At 40.8% G+C, this 25,371-nt stretch overlaps 1 protein-coding gene and 1 non-coding gene across 2 annotated transcripts in view; both read right to left on the bottom strand.

Moving 5' to 3' along the window:
- The window catches only part of SLC28A3 (solute carrier family 28 member 3), a 34,881-nt gene that overhangs the window by 6,724 nt on the left and 2,786 nt on the right, over positions 1–25,371 (bottom strand). The window contains 13 exon segments of the mRNA XM_041733183.1: positions 7,206–7,249; positions 7,252–7,338; positions 7,341–7,377; positions 7,379–7,402; positions 8,018–8,186; positions 9,310–9,351; positions 9,353–9,438; positions 11,305–11,430; positions 13,683–13,736; positions 13,836–13,863; positions 15,035–15,138; positions 19,186–19,210; positions 21,825–21,907. Coding sequence (XP_041589117.1) covers positions 7,206–7,249; positions 7,252–7,338; positions 7,341–7,377; positions 7,379–7,402; positions 8,018–8,186; positions 9,310–9,351; positions 9,353–9,438; positions 11,305–11,430; positions 13,683–13,736; positions 13,836–13,863; positions 15,035–15,138; positions 19,186–19,210; positions 21,825–21,907 — 909 coding nt within the window.
- On the bottom strand, positions 24,289–24,391 carry LOC121485944. Its single transcript, XR_005986444.1, has one exon. It is a non-coding gene; the product is annotated as a U6 spliceosomal RNA (small nuclear RNA).

Below are 25,371 nucleotides of genomic sequence, written 5' to 3'. Positions count from 1 at the left end.
TTGATTTGTATTTCCTTGATGGCAAGTGATGCGGAGCATTTTCTCATGTGCATGTTGGCCATGTGTAGGCCTTCTTTGGAGGAATGTCTGTTTATGTCTTGTCCATTTCATGACTGGATTGTTTGTTTCTTGGGTGTTGAGTTTGATAAGTTCTTATAGATCTTGGCAACTAGCTCTATGTCATTTGCAAATATCTTCTCCCATTCTGTAGGTTGTCTTTTATTTTTGTTGACTGTTTTCTTTGCTGTACAGAAGCATTTGACCTTGATGATGTCCCAATAATTCATTTTTGCTTTTGTTTCCCTTGCCTTCATAGATGTGTCTTGTAAGAAATTGTTGTGGCCAAGTTCAAAAAGGTTGTTGCTTGTGTTCTCCTCTAGTATTTGATGGATTCTTGTCTCACATTTAGGTCTTACAACCATTTTGAGTTTATCTTTGTGTATGGTGTAAGAAAAATGCTCCAGTTTCATTCTTCTTCGCATGATTGTCCAATTTTCCGGACACCATTTATTGAAGAGACTGTCCTTTTTCCAGTGGATATTCTTTCCTGCTTTGTCAAAGATGAGTTGATCATAGAGTCAACGGTTCCATTTCTGGGTAATTTATTTCTGTTCCATTGATCTGTGTGTCTGTTTTTTGTGCCAGTACCACACTGTCTTGATGATCACGGCTTTGTAATATGGCTTGAAGTCAGGCATTGTGATGCCCCTGGCATTGGTTTTCTTTTTCAACATTCCTATGGCTATTCAAGGTCTTTTCTGGTTCCATACAGATTTTAAGATTATTTGTTCCAACTCTGTGAAGAAAGACCAAGATATTTTCATAAGGACTATGTTGAATTTGTAAATTATTCTGGGTAGCATAGATATTTTGGCAATATTTATTCTTCCAATCCATGAGCAAGGAATGTTTTATTTCTGTCTTCCTTGATCTCTTTCATAAGTATTCTGTAGTTTTTAGAGTATAGATTCATTATCCCCTTAGTTAGGTTTATTCTTAGGTATGTTATGGTTTTTGGGGTAATTGTAAATGGGATTGATTCCTTAGTTTCTCTTTCTTCAGTCTCATTGTTAGTGTACAGAAATGTCACTGATTTCTCTGTATTGATTTTATATCCTGCCACATTGCTGACTTGCTGTATGAGTTCTAGGAATCTTGGGGTGGAGTCTTTTGGGTTTTCTATGTACAGTATCATGTCATCTGCAAAGAGGGAGAGTTTGACTTCTGCTTTGCCAATTGGAATGCATTTCATTTCTTTTTGTTGTCTGATTCCTAAAGCTAGGACTTCTAGTACTATGTTGAATAGCAGTGGTGAGAGTGGACATCTCTGTCATGTGTCTGATCTTAGGGGAAAGTCTCTTAGTTTTCCCCATTGCGAATGATATTTGCTGTGGACTTTTCATAGATGGCTTTTATGGTATCGATGAATGTTCTTCTATCTCTACACTCTGAAGAGTTTTACTCAGTGGTGGATGCTGAATTTTGTCAAATGCTTTCTCTGCATCTATTGAGAGGATCATATGGCTCTTGTCTTTTCTCTTATTGATGTGATCTATCACATTGATTGTTTTACAAATATTGAACCACCCTTGCATCACAGGATAAATTCCACTTGGTCATGTTGAATAATCCTCTTAATATACTGTTAGATATTATTGGCTAGTATCTTATTGAGAATTTTTGCATCTACATTCTTCAATGATATTAGTCTATAATTCTCCTTTTTGGTTAGGTCTTTCTCTGGTTTTGATTTCCAGGTAATGTTGGCCTCATAGAATGAGTTTGGAAGTATTCTCTCCCTTTGTATCCTTTGAAACAACTTTGGTAGAATAGGTATTATTCCTTCTTTAAATATTTGGTAGAATTCCCCTGGGAAGCCATCTGGCTGGGACTTTTGTGTCTTGGGAGGTTTTGGATGAGTGCTTCAATTTCTTCTCTGGTTATCGGCCTGTTCAAATTTTTCTATTTCTTCCTGTTTCAGTTTTGGTAATTTGTGAGTTTCCAGAAATGCATCCATTTCTTCCAGATTGCCTAATTTGTTGACATATGGCTGCTGATAAATGTTTTTAAAATGGTTTGTATTTCCTTGATATTGGTTGTGATCCCTCCTCTTCTGTTTGTGATTTTATTAATACAAGTCTTCTCAAGTCTTCTCTTTTCTTTTTAATAAGTCTAGCTAGGGGTTTATCTATCATATTAATTCTTTCAAAGAACCAGCTTCTTGTTTTGTTGATCTCTTCTACAGATATTCTGATTTCTATTTCACTGAGTTCTGCTCTAATCTTTATATTCTCTTCTTCTGCTTGGTTTAGGATTTATTTGCTGTTGTTTCTCCAGTTCCTTTAGGTGCGAGGTTAGCTTGTGTATTTGAGTTTTTTTCCAATTTTTGAGGGAGGCTTGTATTATAATGTATTTACCTCTTAGGACTGCTTTTGTTATATGCCAAGGATTTTGAGTGGTTGTATTTTCATTTTCATTAGTTTCCATGAATGCTTTTAATTCTTCTCTAATTTCCTGGTTGATCCAGTCATCTTTTAGTAGGATGCTCTTTAACCTCCACGTGTTTGAGTTTCTTCCAAATTTCTTCTTGGGATTGAATTCTAGTTTCAAAGTATTGTGGTCTGAAAATATGCAGGGGACAATCCCAATCTTTTGGTATTGGGTGAGACCTGATTTGTGACCCAGTATGTGGTCTATTCGGGAGAAAGTTCCACATGTGCTTGGGAAGAATGTGTATTCAGTTGCATTTGGATGGAATGTTCTGAATATATCTGTGAAATCTTTTTGGTCCAGTGTATCATTCAAGGCCCTTGTTTCTTTGGTGATGTTATAATTAGAAGATTTGTCATTTGCTGAAAGTGCCATGTTGAAGTCTCCTACTATTAGTGTATTATTATCTAAGTATATATTTACTTTGGTTATTAATTGATTGGTATACTTGGTGGCTCCCACACTGGGGTATAAATATTCATGATTATTAGGTCCTCTTGTTGGATAGACCCTTTAAGTATGATGTAGCGTCCCTCCTTATCTCTTACTACCATCTTGTGGGATAAACTCTAATTCATCTGATATGAGAATTGCTCCCCCAGGTTTCTTTTGAGGACCATTTGAATGGTAAATGGTTCCCCATCCATTCATTTTCAGGTTGGAGGTGTCCTTAGGTCTAAAACGAGTCTCTTGTAGACAGCATATAGATGGGTCTTGCTTTTTACTTTTTAAAGATTTTATTTATTTATTCATGAGAGACACACAGAGAGGGAGAGAGAGAGAGAGAGAGAGAGAGAGAGAGAGAGGCAGAGACACAGGCAGAAGAAGAAGCAGGCTTCATGTAGGGAGCCCGACATGGGACTCAATCCTGGGTCTTCAGGATCACACCCCGGACCGAAGATCCGGGGGATCTGCTAAACTGCTAAGCCACTGGGGCTGCCCGGGTCTTGCTTTTTTATCCAGTCTGATACCCTGCATCTTTTGATGGGATCATTAAGCCCATTTACGGTCAGAGTAACTATTGAAAGATATGAATTTAGTGTCATTGTATTATATATTCTAAGTGCCTGTTTTGGGGGATTGTTTCTTTGGGCTCCCTCTTTCTTTTTACTGGGTCCCCCTTAATATTTCTTGCAGAGCTGGTTTTGAGGTCACCTATTCTTTCATTTTCTGCCTCTCCTGGAAGCTCTTTATCTCTCCGTCTATTCTGAATGACAGCTTTGCTGGATAAAGTAAGTATTCTTGGCTGCATATTCTTCTTATTTAATATCATGTATATATCGTGCCAGACCTTTCCGGCCTGCTGGGTCTCTGTGAAGGGGTCTGCTATTAATCTGATATTTCTCCCCATATAAGTGAAGAATCTCTTGTCTTGAGCTGCTTTAAGAATATTCTCTTTATCTTTAAAATTTGCAAGTTTCACTATAAAATGTCGAGGTGTTGAATGGTTTTTATTCATTTTGTGGAGGGTCCTCTCTATCTGTTAGATCTGAATGCCTGCTTCTTTCCCCAGATTAGGGAATTTCTCAGCTATGATTTGTTCAAATATATGTTGTGGTCCTCTGTCTCTCTGTCAGCCTCTTCTGGAATCCCAATAATATAAATATTCTTTCTTCTCAGGCTATCATTTCTTTCCCTAAGTCTTTCCTCATGGGTTCTTAATTATTTTTCTCATTTTTTCCCTCTGCTTCCTTCCTTTCCATCAACTTGTCCTCTATGTCACACACTCTTCCACCTCATTAACTCTAGCTGTTAGAGTATCCAATTTTGATTGCATCTCATTTAATCTATTTTTAATTCTCATATGATTAGATCTCAATTCTGTAGTAGGAGTTTCTAGAGTCCTTTATGCTTCTTTAGAGTCACCAGTAACTTTACAATTGGACTTCTGAATTGTATCTTGACATTGTATTTAAATCCACGTCCAGCAATTCTGTGGCAGAGAGTATTGCTTCTGGTCTTCTTTTGTGGTGAATTCTTCCTTCTAGTCATTTTGTCCTTATTGTTGTGGTGATATGAAATGATAAAATGCTTATGTGATGTGATAAAGGGAGACAAATAATGTAGGTGTTCTGATGTACTATTAGATGACACGTCAGAAGGAGGAGCATCTACTTCTGAACTGCAGTTGGTCTTGGGCAACTGAAACTATGTTGAGCATACTCCATCAGATCTGAGGCACCACTCTACTCCAGAGCAGGTTCCATGTACAGTTTTATAATAAGAGGAACAGGAGGCTAAAATGCTACTGCTCTGCCTTTTCCCATACATGAATGATGGAAAGAACTGCATTGCACTGGGAAATCAATATATCATTTGGTTCTCCCAGAGCCTGAGCAACAATGCTGGATATACAGGGACAGTGATTGTAGCACTGCTTCCAATAGCAGAAAATTGGTAAGTGTCCATCAACAAGAGACTGTTAAGATTAAAAATGGTGTGTTCAGACTATAGAATACTCTCATAGACACTGATAGGGAATGGCATCCAAAATATGTTATTAAGTGCAAAGAGCAAGAGTAAAAGCATACTATGGTACAAGGAGAAGAGCTGAACAACAGAAAAATAGGGAGGATGTCTTACTTGTCCCTCTTGCCTTTTTGTGCCTTTTGAGTTCTATACCAGGGTGTGTATAAATTAAGTGTAAACAAACAAACATGCACAGTATTACTTTTACGTTAAGAAAGAAAAGATGATGGAGTAAGGAGGAGCTCATGTCCTGTGGACAACATGCTACATACATATTCTGACCTGGATAACACTGGGCTTTGCCTCATGGACCTAGATATTATGCTTTGGTCATGTGGTGCTTTTTCCCCACCACTTGTTGGTTGGTAAACAAAAATTGCAGGTACTCATCCCCATTTTGTTGCCTGTAAATAGGAAAATGGGAAAAACAAAATGCTTTTGCCATTATGACTCAACAGTAGCAAAAGCTATTGGGCTCCTGTCTTCAAATATCCTCTGTGGATCTGCCTCTGGTTGGGCTCACCCCCAACTGAAATCATTCCTACTCTTCTCTCTCTATTCTTGTAATAACTGTTTACAAACCTGCTCAGCACTGCTAGGATTGTGAGTTTACTTTGCTCATTAAAAAAACGACTTTCTCCTGACAACTGGCAGTTGGGGATGGAAAGTAATTCACTTAATTTAGCCCATTGTTTACTTTTGGCAGAAGAGCAAACCGGTTTATGGTGGCATCCAAACAATGAAGACATTTGGCCAAACTCCACTGTCTGGCCAGTTAAAGAATAAACATTTGAGAAACAGGAAACCTACAGACCTGCTGTATCAGATGTGTGGGTCAAATGACCCTGACCATAAAATGCAAATCAGTACTTCATGGAGTATGCTGTTATATTTGTGTAATATGTGGGGACAAATTTGCATATTTTGTCTTTAGGGAACTCGGTGAGATGATAGTGTTGTTCACTGGTAGGCAATCTCAATTAGAACCTTGGGAAGCATGCTGGGGCACCTTGGTGGCTCAGTGGTTGAGTGTTTGCCTTCGGGTCAGGTTGTGATCCCAGGGTCCTGGGATCAAGTCCTGCAGGGAGCCTACTTCTCCCTCTGCCTATGTCTCTGCCTCTTTCTCTGTGTCTCTCATGAATAAATAAATATAAATCTTAAAAAAAAAGAACTGTGGGAACCATGCTTTTCCTCCCCTTTTATAGCCAGATACATACTTTATTTTTTTAATGACTTTATTTATTTATTCATAAGAGACAGAGAGAGAGAGAGAGAGAGAGTGAGAGAGAGACAGGCAGAGAGAGAAGCAGGCTCCATGCAGGGAGCCTGATGTGGGACTCTATCCTGGGACTGCAGGATCATGCCCTGGACTGAAGGCAGGTGCTAAACTGCTGAGCCACCCAGGTGTTCCTTGAACATTAATTACAAATGGCTTATTTCAATGAGTAATGGTGCTGGTCAGAAATGTTCACCATTTCCCTAAGATTTTCATGAGTGGGACAATTCTGTTTTTTGGGAAAGTAAAATCTGGAGACTCAGCTGTAAAATATGACCTAAGTAATGGCTTCACCCACATTTTCTTGTCCCATCTGAGGTCAAGTAAACATGAACATTTCCCTGGAACCTACTGACCTGAAGTTCTGAAATAGTTATAGGATGCTTGTCTCAAAAATTCAGGCCACAACCCAAGCTCTTCTCTTCCCTCATCCACTTGAAGAGTAGCAACTATGTCTCACTATTTCCTTAGGATGTCCAGGCAGTATTTTGCACTTGGGCAGTTTCTCAGAGTTCATAGACTTTCTAAGGCTGGAAGGAAGAGACCCTCGACATTATTAGACTATGAGCCCATGAGGGCAGAAACCTCATCACTTGTTCCATGTTGTGGCCTCAGTGTATAAGTGCATTGCACACAGAAGGTATGTGGCAAATATTTTTTGATTGATTCTTGTCCCTACTCATATGACTCCAGGTTTGGATCCACAGGTCTCAAAAGTAAATGATCCTAATAGTAAGGACTAGCTGTGTATACATCACACAGACACACACGCATGGATTAATTCAACATAATTGAAAGTTATGAGGTGCTGTGTTCAGTATGGGCTCCATGAGATCAGGGATTTTTGGTTTGTGTTTTTCTCTGATGTATACCCAAGTGCCTGGCCCACTATGCACAAGCACCAGTGACTATCTGACCAATGTAGAATTGTGAGAAAGAAGTGTATTGAGAAATCAATGTATTTACTCACCAACATATATTGCTGCACACCATTCACAAATTAGGGTCCAGCCCCTTCCTTAAACTGATCAATTTTGAGAGCTGTTTATAAGCGACAAATTCATTGAAAAATGTCTTATAGCCTATGAGTTTGGTGACCATGAGCTGTCTTGCCATTCCACTCCCATCATGAAGGAAAGGGGGCATGAAGACGTAGGAGCATACAATCTACAAAACTCAAAAACAGATTCCTTATTAGAGTGGTGATTTGCTTCTTGTTCCTCTGCCTCATCCTTGTGACAAGATTTTCCCACCTCCTTTATGTCTTTTTTAAGCATAGATATTTCTTCACATTGTTTTGCCTATCTCTTTCCATTAGGAGTCAGGATTGGCATTGAGTAATTTGAAGTCACCTGGATTCCTGGCATGAGGTCAATCATTCTCTCCAGGTGGTGATAGGAGATGGGGAGGGGCAGTGGTGGGAAGATGGGGGTTACATGATGAGTGTGTGCATTGCGTAAGAGTATACTACAGGTGGTTTGGGAAGGCAATTTACAAGCGTATTTTATTTTTAAGATTTTATTTATTTATCCAAGAGACACACACACACACAGAATGAGAGAGAGAGAGAGAGAGAGGGAGAGAGAGAGAGAGGCAGAGACACAGGCAGAGGGAGAAGCAAGCTCCATGCAGGGAGCCTGATGTGGGACTCAATCCTGGGACTCCATGATCACAACCTGGGCCAACGGCAGGTGCTATACTGCTGAGGGATCCCCAAGCCTATTGATTTTTAAACAAAGATAGGTAGAAACAAAACAGAAGAGAGATATGATAGAATTATACCTCAAAACTCAGTTGTGGGTAGTCAAACATGTTTTCAAACCAGGACAGGGCTGCATTCACAAAAGACAACAGGGCCAGGAAGGCAATCAGATTCACAGCTATATTTGCCACCAGGGAGATGGATGAGGATGCTCTCTTTCTTGCAGCTTCTAGGAGGTTCCTTGAATCACTTTATCAAAAAATAGCAATTCCAGAATTACCAAGGTGTTGTCAGTGGATGGACATCACAGGTGTAGAAATGGCATAATCAGAGTTCATTTGATTGGAGACACAAACTCTCAGGCTCATGCCTTGGTCAAAATACTCACCTATATTCTGTGACATCATTTATAATTGCTTACAATTGCTGAGTGTAGGTGATTGTCATATAGGCATCTTATTGTTATACTACTCTGTTAATTGGGGGAGGGTTATAATTAAAAACTTGGGAAAAGATAAAGAGATTATAGGCTTTAAAAATTATATTAAGGTAGTTACCAGAAAATATTTATAAAATATTCATGGTAGAAGAACTAATACATCAAAGAAGGCCTGAAGAAATGGAATGTCACCATCACCTTTGAGTACCCCCTCTTCCTTAATCTCATCCTCTTCTCTATAATCTCAGAAGTACCTGGCTCCCTAGAAGTTGCTTATCATTCCCTTCCTTTTCCCTTTTCCTATGTGATTGTATACCTAAATAATATGTTGCATAGGTTTACACATTTGCTTAACTTTACAAGTGGAATCACACCTATTCCATACATGTATTCTTTGACAAGTTGCTTTTTACTGACTATACCTATATACAAACAGAGGATGAATCCCAGCAACATGTTCATTGATGGATTCTGTTATTGAATTTGATTCTTTTGACTATCTTGAACCCCTTTATCCTTTTCACCCTTTCTTCCTTTCTTTTGCACAGGGCAAAAAAAAAATGAACTGAAGAGGGGTTAAAGATATTTATATCATACCTTCATACTCCCTATTATATAAGAAACTTCCAGAAATGGTTGTCCCATCGCTTTTCCGTCTTAAATCAGTGCTCAATAAACACTACACCACATTTAAAATGAAATGTCTACATTCAACGGTTAAGGAAATGTATTGACATTCAAGTATTTAGGAAGCTTTTCAAGTATTGAAGAAGGATTTTTTTTTTTGGAAGTCTATTGAAGCCTGATAGTCACTGGGAAATTACATTCATTTTAAGATCATGGGCTCTCCAATGATCAACTTTTGTCTGTGCTTTGAATTTGGACACCCCCATCCCACCTCCCCAGCTTGTAGGAATGAGGTATCCCACTTACCCAGTTTCCATTTTCATGGCATTCTTGAGGGTTATTTTAGGTGTTTGTCTCAGGCCAGAAGAGTTTAGCCACAGCCAACGATGCAGGTGCAGACATCACTGAAGCAGTTAAAAGGTGGGAGGGTGAAACCTGTGATTTTGGGAGAAGGGCCAGCTGAAGTGTAGCTTTTCTGTTGTGCTCTGAATGAACAGCCCAAAAGCTTTACAAGGGGAGAGAAGGGCAGAAGGGAGCCTGCCTCACAATAGTGTATTTTTGGAGGCTTGGGAGCACTCAGTGAGCCATGTGAGCATCACCTTGAGAGTCAGAGGACGAAGGGAGGAATTTGTGCTAATTGACCACATCCTTTGGTGAGAAGCCCAAAACCAAAATCTAATCATTTCAGAAGAGAATGAATCCTGGTAAAAACTTCCGAAGAAGATTCCTCTCCCTCCCTGTGGACCTGATGAATGTTTAAATAGTCCCGAAAGAACGTATTTCATTAGATCATCAGTTTAGACAAGGGAAGTGTCTGGGGTGCAGGCACAGGTACACCTCTCTCTGTCTTCCTTTCAGTCTTCTGAATTCTGTGGTGCCTTTATATAATATTCATTTATCCAGAGTCCCTTTAATCTGTGATTTCTGTTTCCCTCACTGTGAACCTACTTAAACTCTTTTGCCTTTCGTCCCCACATGCTTATTTTGTTTCTGAATTCTCTTCCCTATATTTTCAGAATGCCGGAATGTGCACTTCCCTCCCCACTCCCAGTCCAGCCAGCACATTTTCGCAGGCAGCATTCTTAGAGCGGTGGCTGAGTGGACCATCTGCAGATCCAGACTGCTATTCCTGAGATCTCTTTCAGCTCCTCCCCTTATTTATTTATTTATTTATTTATTTATTTATTTATTTGGCAGAGGGAAGGACAGAGAGTACAAGCAGGCGGAGGGAGAGGGAGAAGCAGGCTCTTTGTAGAGCAGGGAGTTGGATGCGGGCTCCATCCCAGGACTCTGAGATCATGACCTGAGGTGAAGGGCAGATGTTTAACTGGCTGAGCCTCCCAGGTGCCCCCTCTTCCACTTTTGCTCTTCCCTCTTCCTATTGGTTGCTCTCCAAGGATTGGATGAGGTGGATGGATGAAACTCCCCTCTCTAGTAAGAGCTCCTACTCACCTGGGGCCACACCTCTTCATTTTTCCATGTCTGCACTGGGGGCTGCCTCTCTCTGGGGCTTACCAACTCTGTGCTTAGGGCACGAGCACTGGTTATAATGCTCTGCGGCCCTGTGCCACACACCAGCAACTCTCCAACTGGGTTGCACGTAAGAATGTACAGGAGGAGTACTTTAAAAAATCATTGATGCCTGGGTCTCACCCCAAGAGCTTCTGGTTTAATTACTCTGTGGCATGGGCCTGGACATTGGGGTTTTTAAATGTTCCTGGATGATTCTAATGTGCAGTAAGGTTTGAGAACCACTGTTCTAAGCCACTGGTCATAAAACTTTCTCTGTGAAGGGCCAGAGAGTAAACATTTTTTGCTTTTTCAGGCCACAACTACTCAACTCTGTAGCATGAAAGCTACCATAGAAGAATGAATAGAAGCAGCTGGTTTAGAGTAAAACTTTAGTTACCAAAAAAAAAAAAAAAAAAAAAGGAGCAATCTAGCTTGGCCCATAAGCCACACTTTGCTGACCCCCGGTCTAGACTGCCTTTACTAGTGACAGTAATGATGGTTTTTGTTATTATTTTACATTGTTAGAATTTTGGCCCAAATCACCTCAATATGTGATTTCATTCTGCCACAGTTGAATGTAATTCATATTTAGGTAGCAGATTTTGAAAGTGAAGCCACAAAGGTCCTCAGGGTCACTCCTTTCCAAGGCCAGAGGAAGAATGGCCAACTATACAGCAAAAGGACACTCTATGGCCTCCTAATCCAACAGAAGTGATCAAGCAAAGACAGAGATAAGAGTAGCAAAGAAAGAGGTTGAATTTTTCAAAATTTACCTTGAAACATTCTTACCTCATAAGAAGTATATGCACCTAAGAAGCTTCCAGCAATGGTAGAGAACCCAGCTGTCATGATTGTGTGGAGTTCAGACTTGGTGATGTGTGGTGGGTATGGTCGGACAAGCAGTGGAGACTCTGTCTAGAAACAAAGCAAGGCCAAGTTTCAATGCTCTCTTTTAAATCATAAGAGGGTGTGCCAATCTACTAAAGATACTCTCTCTCTTTTTTTTTAATTTTTTTTCTCTCTTTTATTTTTAAATGGAGCCCAGTCCGGGGCTCAAACTCATGACCCTGAGACAAAGACCTGAGCTGAAATCAACAGTTGGACTCAACTGATTGAGCCACCCAGGTGCCCCTGATTCTATTTTCTAAAGCAGTATTTCTTTCTTTTTTTTTTCTTTAGGGATTCATTTATTTATTCCAGAAAAAGAGAGAGAGAAAGCACAAGTGGGAGGTGGAGAGGGAGAGAGAATCTCAAACAGACTCCACAAAAGCCCAGAGCCTGACTTGGGGCTCAATCCTAACATCCTGAGATCACGACCTAAGCCAAAACCAAGAGTCAGATGTAAAGCAGTATTTCTAAGTGTGAATCACAGACAGCTCAGCATTACCTGGGAACTTGCTAGATGTGCAAATTCTCAGACTTACTGATTCAGAAACTCTGTGAATGGGACCAGCAATCATGTTTGAACAAGCCTTCAGTTGTGGTTCTGATGCATATTCATTTGGGAACTCACACCATTGATGTCTGGATCATTGAACTCTACGTCAGTGTGCATATTGAGTCATGTGTAATGTTTGCAGAGTGTACAAGGCCAATTCATATAAGGTCTCTACTAACCTAAAATCAGAGTCTGCTGGCCAGGTACACTTTTCTAAGGTTGGAACACTATTTCCCAAGTAACCAAGCCCTAGCCTTGTGGTGACTTCACATCTTCCAGCTTCATCCTGACAGACCATAAACCTCTTTGCTTACACCAGAGGGAAATAGAGATGCCTAAAAGCATACCAGCAATAACAAGGACAGGTGCCCACAGGTGCTTTTCTATTTGGGAATCAGACACCCCATTCTTACCCTTAGGTGGAAATGAATTAGAGAGAGTGTATTTGTAAGGGCTTGAATCCCATTAAGTAGGACTGGTGGCCTGGGACGTGGGGCTCTACATAAATAAGAGCTGTACTTTTAGCATAGTAAGTATTCAGTTGAGCACCACAGAAGCATGTGTGCAATTTTACAGTTTTCCCTTCATTATTTGTTATTGTTCTATAGGATGGAATATGTTGAGCTTCACTTCATGGACTAACTAGAAACTCAGTACATGAGCCCTCTTACCCTGCGGGTAGGAGTAATCAAGTCAAGATGGTGTTCTAATAATTAGTCCTGAGAGATTTTATGATGATAATTATAATAATTTCAACTCCTAGGGAAGGAAGTATGGGCTCATCCCTAAAGACTATCCTCCAGGCTAGCAGCCGGGCTTACCAGTAAGACTCAGACTGCCTGGAGCAGTTGTAAGCCTTGGACTTGGAGCTATGTGTTTCTCTTGGTGACTTGAATTTTGCTTCAGATCTGATTACCTTGGGCCGCTGTGCTGGCAAACATTCACATGTTCTTTCCTGGGTGTGTGATTCTGTTTTGCCTGAAGCTACATATTCTGAGTGATGAGGATGGTTACCATTTCTTATTTATCCACCCCATAGGAATGCTACTCTTTTGAATGACACGCCTTGGCATCATATTTCCTTGCTTAAATGGCCTTCAGGCCAAGCACTTACCCATGTGATGGATCAGAAAGATGAAAATGCTTTTGCTCATCGGCATTTTCCTTCAGGCCCATCTAAGACAGACTGTTGGCCAGTTCAGACACATTGAGAATAAGCGCAACTATTTATACAGCCACAGGTTTGTTGGTGAAAAGTCTTTCTGGTCTTTTTCCTTACCACAAGCATTATACCACAGAAAGTGAGGCTGCCTGTTACATCTGTGCAGCTTCAAGATAAGTGGTGAACTTCATTTGAGAGGGTGACCTGGTAGCTTCTGAAGGGTAGGTCTGAGACCTAATAATTCAATCAACTCAGAAAAGATGGGTTGAGGATCTGTACAGAATCTATATGGCACTTAGATAAAATGATTGCATCTTGCCTCCTCTCCATAAACTTTCAAGAACCCAAATGTGACACTAGGGCAGGGCACTGGGACACTTGGGAAGGATCTCTCTCATGCACCCTTTCTCTCTCTATGGAATCTGGACATTGTCAGTGGTGGGGGTTCCTTACTTTGACACCCCTCCCCAACACTAAAAAAACAATAATGCTGTTATGTTTTTAATTGTACATTCTAGGAAGATTATCCATTTCAAACAGGAGTTTTGTTTTGTTTTTAGAGATTACAGCTTACCGTCTAATGAATATATTGCCAGCAGCCACTACAGATTGTTTTAAGCTCTTGATTCAGGCAATGAATTTAATGATCACAACAACCCTTTGAGAGAGGTCCTGTAATCATAGCCATTTTATAGCAAAGGAATCCGAGGCACAGAACACGTTAGTTGTTTTGTCTAAGATCACCCAGCTAGTAAGTAGTGGGATGTAGTTGAGGTTTGGCCTTTTGTGCTAAACTTTCAAATGAACATGGTTTATGGTCCCACTTCTACACTAGCCCTTCCAGCTAGAGACTGTGGTGCCCGCTTCAGAATGGGGACATCCTGTTGCATTCTGTCCTTCCTTTCAGCTTAGACATGAGCCCAGTACTGCTGAATGTTCAAGTCAACAATCAGAAAATTACACTGTTGGGGATCCCTGCGTGGCTCAGGGGTTTTGTGCCTGCCTTTGGCCCAGGGTTCGATCCTGGAGTCCCTGGATCGAGTCCCGTGTCGGGCTTCCAGCATGGAGCTTGCTTCTCCCTCTGCCTGTCTCTGCCTCTCTCTCTCTTTCTCTCTGTGTCTATCATAAATAAATAAAAATAAATCTTAAAAAAAAAGAAAATTACACTGTTGCTGAAATTCTGAATTCAGCTGCTACTCTTTCTCTCTGCCTCTCTGACTCCCTCTCTCTCCTTCCCCTTTGTCCCTCCTTCCCTCTCATTTATGTATTTACAAGGATCAAGGGAGGGCTATGGCTGTGCCCAATCTCTGTATGCACCGCCTGGTTTGGGTGTGCATTTGCACTAACTTACACATTTTCTCAGGTTCTGATTTAACACAAGTCTCGTAGAACTGACAGATGCTGTGGCGGCAGATTTAACTTTTCAGACCTTTTCTTCTTTTTTTAAAATTGTGTGTGCTTATCAAACTCCCTCAGAAACACAAAGCAGCTTCCCCTTCTTGCTTTGATCTTCTAACAACAACTAGAGCAGGCGTCTCCACTTTTCCAACATCCTGAGGGTAAACAGGGACTCCGTGTAAGGCACAGGGAAACACAGCCAGGATGAAGGAAGGGTACTGTTCTCCCCACAGATGTCTGCTCTGCTGGAGTCAATACTTTGTTCAAAGAAGTAATTACTAAGGTTTCCTGGAGATAGCCAGCAGGTCAAAGCCCCGTTAAAAGTCCCGGAGATAAAATTTGCTCTATGGCTACATGCTCTATGGCTATATGGATTTTTTGGCTTGGCTCTCATAACTTGGGGTGGAAGAGGAGGCAGTGGAGGATCTTGGTACGAACATAAAAGCATGTTGGGAAAACCTAGATAAAAGGCGTTTAAGACTTTGTCCCCCAGATAACCAGCTGTACACCTATCATGTCACCCAATCGCTTCAAGTCCCAGTACCTTTCTAATGCTCCACTGCATCAATCCAAGGTAGTAGAGCATGGACTTTACAGTGCTGAGGAAAACCACAATGGGCAAGACCTGGGGGTGAGATGAAAGCAATCATGGGTTGATGTTGGCCTTGGTAGTATTAGTACATTTCAGATCAGGCCTCTCTCCTGCTTCCTTTGTCCTGCTGAAATATCATCAAAATACTGGAAACTCTTCTTTGATTAATGACACTTAATCAGGCAGTTTCCCTATCAATAATCTATTATTTGAATTTTCTCTGGATAAGTTTGAATATATTTCATAGGAAACGACTTTTTTTTTTCGTTTCTCTGAGAAGATGAGCTTTTCTTACTGTAGTTACTCAGAGAAGGAATGCATTTGGGAGGATTTGTAATAAGTAGATCAAGAAACTGAAGGCCACTGGCAGCTATTCTTAAAGTTCTGACATTAAACATCTTCATTAGCAGAATATTCTGGTCAAAATTGAGTGGGAGTAGCCTCTCAGATCCTTATTTATAAAGGATACAGCGATCAGATACAGCATGATAGGTGCTTACACACACTGCCTTCCATTAGTAAGCACTCATTAGTTTAGCTTTAAAAAAAATTATCTTATTTATAGATTTTTTTTAATCTCTAAAAAAATGAACTTTGGAAGCTAGTTTACTTCTGTGATACCACAATTGTCTTTTTTTGGATCCTGTTTCCCTGATGTTTTTGAGTGCCTTCAATGCAGCTTGTTTTCACAGTGAACGGTTTCTACCCTGTAGAGAACACAAAGAGCTGTGGGCTGGGTCCCTCCGCACTCCTGCCCCTATGTACCCCTTCCCCTCTGTTCTCCAGCTAAATGGCCAGGGACAAGCTGCCACCAGACGCATAGAATGACCAAGGACAATTCGTACAGGATCTAATTTAAAATATCTATTAATAATATATATTAAAAGACATTTTGTGCCATTACTCAGAGCTCAGTCACTTATGTGCTTTTATTGGCTTTAATGGACAAGCAGAACCTTCCTGAAAGCTTCGGCGAATTAAAAGGGCTTATATCTTGAATGTTCCCACAGGGATTCTGCTTTGGCAGAAAGGATGGAGGCCACTGCTGAGGGGAAGAGGAGGTGGTGGGTGGGTGGGTGGGCAGGAAAAGTCTAAAGAGTAGCAAATTAGGCTTTCCCTGTGACTTTTCTTTTTCCCACTTCTGGGAAATTCTTGATAGCAGCATATTTCTAAACCTTTGGCCTTTTGGAGACGGCTTAGTCATCTTGGTACCAAAGCATCAAATCAGCAGCTTAAAAAAAATCAACAATTAAAAAGAAAGATTCAGGAAAAAATTTGGCCTAACTGAAGCTGGGTAGTTTGGAGGTAAACTCAGAATCCCTAAGTGAGAAAACAATTTAGAAGTATAGAAATAATAACACTGCAATAAAGAATGCTGTAGAAAAAGCCAAATTTACCCTTGGGACTCAGCAAGTATTTGTAGGGTCTTGACAGGGGAAACTGTGCTTCCTGGGCTTGTAGGAGTGCAGGGAGGCCAGGTGCCTTTCCCCTGGAGAATGTCCCTCCTTTGGTTGGGAGAAGGGCCAGCCTCCAGGTATGCTGTGCTGAAGGGAAGACACAAAAGGTTTAGTATGGAAATGGCTCTAAAAGAACAGAGGTCAATGTGGTGGGTAGCCGCCTCCTTTTGGGAGGCTGAGGGGGTTCCTGAGCAAAGAGCTGTCACTGATCCTGGGCCTAGAAGCCATCAGTGGCCACGTGCCTGATCATGGCCAGGTACCAAATGTTCCTTTCCCTGATGTCACAGATACTATTACCCCGTATGTCTTTTTCAGTAGTATCTCTGGCAATGCTAGGAGCCCCCTCAAAAGTATTTGTATATTTCTGACTTCCTCTAGATGTTTCTCTCAGTGCTATAGTCACAAAGCAAAAACGTTTGTAATCTACGGACTTCAGATAAAATCAGGTAAGTAGAGAAAGTTAGTACTGTGGTATCCATCTAGGACATGTTGGGCGTGTATCTGGTTTCTGGTCAGGTTTTATCAGAACATCTACAAAGATCCAGAAGGTACTGAAAAGGAAGTAACTACTTTGAAAAGGGATTTGGCTTTACCTTAAATGCAAGTAAGTGGTCTGCATAGGTGTACTGAAGACAAATTCAGCACCAGTGTTAATATATCCAAGAAGGTCTGATTTAAAGAAAGGAAGAGCCGACAATCATTACAACCATGGAATTGGTGGTTACAGTCCACCAAGGAGGAGCCCAGCAAACTTGCTGGTGAGTTGTGGAAGGTAAATTCTCATAGCTTTCCCCGCTCCAGTAGATGGCATAGAAGTATATTTTTGAGCTATAATTACATATGGATTTCCTTTCATTTGTGACATTCAGTATGACTCTGGGATGCTCAAGAAGGAGCCCGCTGTGTCAATTTGGATATAATCCTCAAGACATGTCAGAAATAGATTTATTCATCTTCATTAGTTGACCTACATTTTTGTTTGTGTAGAATATGTTAATCTGTTTAATTATCAATATAACAGTTGTCTCTCCCCATATCATCCATGACATCACTCTCCTATCCCAATTGTCCCTTTCATCCCGCCCCAGAGGTGCCAGCTGTGTCAAGCTGAACCTATTTCTGACATGTCTTGAGGATACTAAAATCACTTATCGGCAAGATATTCATTTGAACCCAACTTACCTGAACTTGTTGGCCCAACCAATCAAAGCCATAAATCCAGGATCAGTCCTCAGGATTAAGAGCCCAAGAAGAAATTGTAACCCAATTCCCCAAAAGACAGGCCTCCAGTAAACCTATGCAGAAAGATGAACAGATAGATCTTACTAGAAAATGAATGCGAAGGTCAGCATAAACACCCAGAGGATGACTATTTCCTTGGAAGCTTCTCACATGTGGCCTATGATCCACCTTCTTTGGGAGGCCAAGCCAGTTGTGAGCAGAGGATCCCCTGATAGAACCCCAGATCTCAGGGTTGCATTTCCTGGTTAAAATCCCGAGTCTGAGTTCTCCAGCCTCTGGAGAGATGTAACTATTATAGCCTGATAGAATAACTTAGACACAAAGCATAGTCTTAGCGGGGACCCTAAAAGAGGAGGGATCTGGTCCTCTTCATCATGCTGTAAATACTAGAGACCTATAATTACTTCCTCTGTCTGGAAAATGGAAAGGCAGAACATGGCTTCCCTGTGTGCCCAAGGTTTGTTAATCTGACAATTTGTAAGTGAATTAAGTGAAACTCCCCCCTGTTGAGGGGCTCTCATTTCATTGTTAAAGGAACCAATTAACTCTAATGCAGACCCAGGGGGTGCAGCAGCAATGGACAATCATCTGCTTTCATTTGTGGTGTGGAGATGAGTGGGCTGCAAAGAACTGTGGGATTGGAGGCATGAAAACCGGCAGAGATGTTGATTGCGGGTGGCCAAGGGCTTTGGATCCTATTAGGTGACTGGCTTTTTTGGGGGGTCAACCTTTCAGAAAGCCAGTAAAGACTACTGGAGTTTGCTTTCTGAGTCACGTGTGAAGGCTTCATGTCTCTGGATTCTTGCCCATATCATGGGTTACAGGCTGGAAGAATGAGGATGAGAACTGAATTCAATGGAAACAAAAGTTTTAAGGACATAGTTTGAGTAGGGGACCTAAACAATTAGCTGCTGGCTGCATAAACCAAACAGGGAAACAATCTGTATAGGCAACACAAGTTGAGACCCAGCATTCAGGGCTTCTTGATTAACTTCTCTGCTTCTGTGAGTTCTCCAAAGTTCAGGGGGAACAAAAAAATTAGAAATATTTATTTTCTTTCTACAGAAAGCTAATATTTGGGGGATTCTTAAAGAAAGATACTGGCATCTATCCTCCTTTCATTATTTACCTAGTATTAAGATGCCCCAGAAGTACCAAAAGATGGTCTTGTCTTTATTATAAAAATCACAAACTGGGGCAGACCGGGTGAGTCAGCGGTTTAGCGCCACCTTGGGCCCAGGGGGTGATCCTGGAGTCCTGGGATGGAGTCCCATGTTGGGCTCCCTGCATGGAGCCCGCTTCTCCCTCTGCATGTGTCTCTGCCTCTCCCCCCCCCCTCTCTCATGAATAAATAAATAAAATCTTAAAAAAAATCACAAACCGTATCATATTTCCTTTCCAGATATCTGTAACAACACAAAAGAAAAAAGACTGGCAGAAAACAAGAAACAAACGGACATACTGAGCTAGGTGAGGCTTTGTGAATTAAACCTGCAACGAACAAATTGATGAGGTGTATGTCCTACAAGACAGAAGGGGGGTACTGATCTCATTTTAGACTACAATCAACCATCGCTTAGGTCGATCTTTGCTGCATGGATATGACAAGCCCTGAAGGCTTACAGAAATGCAGAAAACATGCTTCTGGAAACAGAGCAGGGAAGATGGATAACTAACCAGACGCTGAAAAAAAATCACGAGACAAGAATGTTTCTTACTGGACTAGGGGGGGCCTCTGATAGCTTTTAGGCCACAGTTATGAAATCTGATTTTAGAAACTCTCATGCCATCTGGTCTCACAAAGTTTGAGTAAGTTGGTCATTCCCTGTCCTGGCTCACTGTATGTTTTACTGGGAGACTGACACAATTCACTGGGTGCTTGAAATGTAAAGAAGGATTTTGTGGATTTCAGAGCTATTAACCAGCAGGTTGTGATATAGCTTTCCAGAAAGTTCTGGCATTGTTGACATGCCTTTGTTTCTGTTCAGAGCTTTGTTAGGGGGTCGTGGGTAGTGAGTGAGCAATATGTGCATCTGATCACTTCTGCTGCGGAGGATGGTGTCCATCAGTGAGTGAGTTTGGAGGGGCCCCAGGGCCATACACATGACGACTGTCCTCTACTTCTCCTGGGGTCCTCCTGGTTCCCTCCACACCTGCCCTGAAATCTGGCTTCCCTGCACTCACCTCTTTCCTCTATGCCCTCTATAATGGAGACCTCTTCTTCTCCCACTGGAGGAAGGAATTTATTCACACATTTAATCATTGCTAATTTGAGACCACTTCTAGATCACTTCCGGTCCCTAAAGGAGATTCCTTATCTCCAGGATCACAAAGGACTCATCCCTGAGCTGGGACCTCCCCTCTACTTGTTAACACCCTCACTTCTCCACCTTGCAGCAGCTATGCCAAGTATCAGCACCCATTGCCTGCTTCAGGGCACGGCCCAAGCCCCTCACTCCTACAACACATCTCCTCGGACAGAGACAGAGGCATTCCTCTGTGCTTCACTCCTACTGTCTTCCTTGATCATATTTTGTGATGAAACCTCAACTGGCTAACTTTCTGGAGATTAGATGTGAGCCCAATACCACTAGGATCTTGGACATTAGGCTGCTTGACCAGCATATGTTGAATTGCTAGTTAAATGAAGTGGGACTGTGTGTTGCTTCTCTGGAACAGTATTCTACCCCTGGGCGGGGGGACCCTTCTGTGGGTTATGAAGAACACTGCAGGACACCCATCTTTAGTAAGAAAGAAGAGGATGTATCAGAGCATATCACACATAGTAATGATGAATCTTATTTCATGAAAACTTTAATGTATGAATACATGTACTGAGCAGTGGAAACACTGATCTAGAAGATATTAAGGGAATACCAGTTCAGTAGAGACTAAGTTTTCATGGTTGAATTTAGGAAAGGTGGATGATGCTTCATCCTTAGTTTCTGATTGAGTTTCACAGTGGCCATGGAGGAAGGCAACATTTAATTGGGTGTATTCATATACTTTAGCTTGGATTCATCAGATTCTTTAATTGCAAGGAATATCTGTGGTCCCAAATAGCAATCTCACACCGCATAAAATAAAGTAGCTCAAAATAGAGGCTTCAGCCATTTGGTGATCTTGGCTAGATGACTCCCAACCTCCTGATGATTGCTTCCATCCCATTAACATTAGCAAAGTCTGATGCCTCTGACCACCCAGGAGAATTTCTGAGCCCCTGGGGTCAGAGATCCATAAAGTAAAATGAAAGATGGAAGTAAGCTCAGGTTACTAGGTGGTAAATATTTTCGATGGTGCATATGTGACAAGAACTTTTGATCCCAATTCTCACCAACTCCAGAGATATCTTCTGATGCATAAAAATAAAGTTCCTCAGAGACTTAGACATTGAAATGAAATTTAAATGGACATTCAGAAACTTGACAAATACTTGAGTGTTAAGACAGAGTCCCAGGCAATCCTGGATTACGAATCAGAAGCTGAAATTGTGAAGGTAGTTTTGTTCCTCTCTAGCTGACTAACTTTGAGTAAGTCACTTCTCTGAGCTTTATCTTCTTGGTCCAAGAAAGAAAGAAAATAATTTGCCTCTCTTACCTCATGGGGCAATAAGGACTAGGAATACCTTCAGGATACAACAACATAAGAGTGAATTCAATGGACTTAATATGGATTGGGTTTTGAGAAATCAATTGCTTATTGATTGACATTGAGAAGATGAATTAACTACTTTTGCATGGGCTGGAGCAATTAGTTGGTAATGTATGCCTTTAATTAGGTGACTGGCCAGGATATTGGGTTCCCAGGACATCAGTAGTTTGAATTTACCACAGTGATTACATAGAGATCCATTAAATTTCTGAAAATGGTGTTGGGTGGGTGGTAGGGAAGAGGAATTGGTGGTGGTGGTGACAATAGCTAATAAATAATTTAAAATTTAAAAAATTATATGAGGATGAAACAAAGTGACAAAACCAATTAGGAGATCAGTATGGTTATTTCTCTGATTTAATCCTGTACCCTTTTTGATGTGTCTCTGGACCATCCTCCATATCTTCTTTGTTTCTTAAAGAATCCTGCTCAATGGTGATCTGCTCTTCATCCTGAAATCAAGCATTGTAGGAGAGATGGAATAATGAGAATCTGGGGCATAACAGCCCCTAATCTTTGCCAGAATTTTGGCAAAGGATTGACAACAGGTCTTTTAAAATTATTATGCAAGAATATAGCTCCTATTACCTAGTTGTATATTTTCCCTTTTATCAAGAAAAATACAGGATCACACTTCTCTCTCTCTTTTCTCCAAAAGAGCTGTAGTGTTTCCTCCTTTTCTTTAGGAAATAGGCTCATATCTCTGCCTCTTGCTCCTGTCTCTACTCTAATCCTTCAACCCCTGCTCTGTTTTTGGGCATGAGCTCAATGAAGTTAATATCAGAGGCTGCATAAGTCTCCTTTTATACTTTGCCAGACGTCATTTCCACAGGGCAGAGATCAACGCCAGTTTATTTTCCTGGCAGCCCAAGGCTTGGTCTGCAGATGTGAGCACTAGCCCAGTATCTTCAAGGGCTGATAAACATTCCTTTGGGATCTAGTGTCCTCCTATAAATGGGCTAAAGTTTGGAAGTAGTGCCCTTTCTCAACTAACCCTTGCTCTAAGGAATGGAGTGAAGTATATACCTGGGTATCTTTGAAGGTACCATTTGAGCTTTTCAAGATCCATGACCCATTCTGCTCTCAGGATAGCATAGAGGATTGCCTGCCTCCCTCCATTTTGCAATAATGTCTCAAATAGGTCCAGCTATTGTAAGCATGGCAAAGACAGGTGGCAAGGCAGTTTGCAGATGCGGAGCAATTTTGAACAGGTTCTAAAAGGGATAATGTCAAATCTCAGCTTCTGTTTTCTGTCATATCCCAGGTAGCCATTGATTCTCTGTACTGTGCAAACTCAGAAATAAGTCATAAGTGGGGCACCTTGGCTCAGATGGTTAAGTGTCCGACTCTTGATTTTGGCTCAGGTCATGATCTCAGGGTTATGAGACTGAGCCCTGCATTGGACTCCGTGCTGGGTGTGGAGCTTGCTTAGGATTCTCTCTCTCTCTAGCCATACCTGCTCTCTAAAACAAACAAACAAACAAACAAACAAACAAACAAACAAATAAATAAAAATTTTAAAAAAGTCATAAGCGTATATCCAATCTGAAAGGATTCCAAGGATCATACAGTCCTTTGATGTCAAACTCCATTATATGTTTCACTTAGACTACCTTCATTTTCTGGGCTGGACCTCAGGAATTAGGAAGGTGGAGAATAATAGAAACCGACCAGTGAAGTCCAAGCTGCAGCTGCTGAGGACAAGTGTAGGCATGAGCCTAATTTCTTTCATTCCCACATAACACCTCGCTTAGCCAGTAGTTAAAGTTTGACAAATATTTGGTTTAAATAATCATGATTATTATTTTTTTCAGTGAAATTTCAAGTTACTTACTGTCAATGGAATGTTTGGCATTAACTGTTCACCCGCCCAACCTGTTCCCATCTTTATTTATTTGTTTATTTTTACTATTAGATTGCTACAGACTTTTTTATGATTTTAAATTTTAATATAATTAACATGCAGTTTTATATTATATTGAGGTGTACAATATAGTCTTCAATAGTTCTCTACATGATAAGTGTACTCTTAATCCCCTTCACCTATTTCACTTGTTCCCCACCCACCTCCCCTCTGGTAGCCATATCTCCATATTAAGTCTATTTTTTTGGCTTATCTCTTTTTTTCTTTGTTCATTTATTTTGTTTCTTAAATTCCACATATGAGTGAGACAATATGGTATTTGTCTATCCCTAACTGACTTCTTTCAGTTGGCGATATAGTCTCTAGAACCATCCATGTTGTTGCAAATGACAAGATTTCATTCTTTTTATGGCTGAATAATATTTATGCATATAAATATATAGTGTCACACACACACACACACACACACACACACACATATATGATACATTTATCACCTCTTCTTTATCCATTCATCTACATCGATGGACGCTTGGGTTGCTTCCATAGTTTGACTATTATAGATGATGCTGCAATAAACACAAGGGTGTGTGCATCCCTTTGTATTCTCTGGATAAATACCCAGTAGTGCAGTTACTGGATCACCAGGTAGTTCTATTTTAAAGTTTTGAGGAACTTCCATATTCTTTTCTGCAGTGGCTGCACCACTTTGTGTTCCTACCAACAGGGCACAAGGGTTCCTTTTTGTCCTAATTCTTGCCAAAGCTTGTCATTTCCTGTTTTGACTTTAGCCATTCTGACAGGTGTGCAGTAATATCTCCTTGTGGTTTTGATTTGCATTTCCCTTATGATGATTGATGTTGAGCATCTTTTCATGGGTCTGCTGGCCATCTGGATGTCTTCTTTGAAGAAATGTCTGTTCATGTCTTCCCATTTTTAAATTGATTTAGGTTTTTTTTTTTTGGTGTTAAAAGTATGGAATACTTCACAGATTTCCATGTCATCCTTGTGCAGAGGCCATATTAATTTTCTATTGTTCCAATTTTAGTATATGTGCTGACAAAGTGAGCTCCCATTCCCATCATTATTTTCTTTATTTTTATTTTTTCATATTTTAAAATTTAAATTCAATTTGACAACATGTAGTATAACACCCAGTGCTCATCCTATCAAGTGCCCCCCTCAGTGCCCATCACCCAGTGATGCCCATTACCCCATTCCTCCACCCACTTTCCCTTCTGTAACCCTTTGTTTCCCCGAGTTAGGAGTCGCTCATGATTTGTCTCACACTCTAATTTTTCCCACTCAATTTCCCTTCTTTCCCTTATAATCCCTTTCACTATTTCTTACATTCCACATATGAGTGAAACCGTGTGATGATTGTCCTTCTCTGATTGACTGATTTCACTCAGCATAGTACCCTCCAGTTCCATCCAAGTCAAAGCAAATGGTAGGTATTCTGATGGCTGAGTAGTATTCCACAGTATATATATACCACATCTTCTTTATGCATTCATCGGTTGAAAGATATCATGGCTCCTTCCACAATTCAGCTATTCTAGACATTGCTGTTGAGAACAATGGGGTGCAGGTGTCCCAGTGATTCACTGGGTCATAGAATAGTTTTGTTTTTAACTTCTTGAGGAACCTCCATACTGTTTTCCAGAGTGGCTGTACCAGTTTGCATTCCCACCAACAGTTGAAGAGGGTTCCCCTTTCTCCACATCCTCTCCAACATTTGTTATTTCTTGTCTTGTTAATTTTAGCCATTTGCACTGGTGTAAAGTAGTATCTCACTGTGGTTTTGATTTGATTTCCCTCATGGCATGTGATGTGAAGCATTTCCTCATGTGCTTATTGGCCATGTGTAGGCTTCTTTGGAGAAATATCTATTCTGTCTTCTGCCCATTTCATGTGGATGGTTTGTTTCTTGGGTGTTGAGTTTGATAAGTTCTTTATAGATCTTGGATACCAGCCCTTTATCTGATATGTCATTTGCTAATATCTGCTTCCGTTCTGTAGGTCATATTTTAGTTCTGTTGACTGTTTCTT

This window comes from Vulpes lagopus, chromosome 2, assembly GCF_018345385.1.
Source record: "Vulpes lagopus strain Blue_001 chromosome 2, ASM1834538v1, whole genome shotgun sequence".
Taxonomy (NCBI): Eukaryota; Metazoa; Chordata; class Mammalia; order Carnivora; family Canidae; genus Vulpes; species Vulpes lagopus.
Note: the sequence above shows the minus strand (reverse complement) of the source record. Positions and strands in the feature narration are given on the sequence as shown.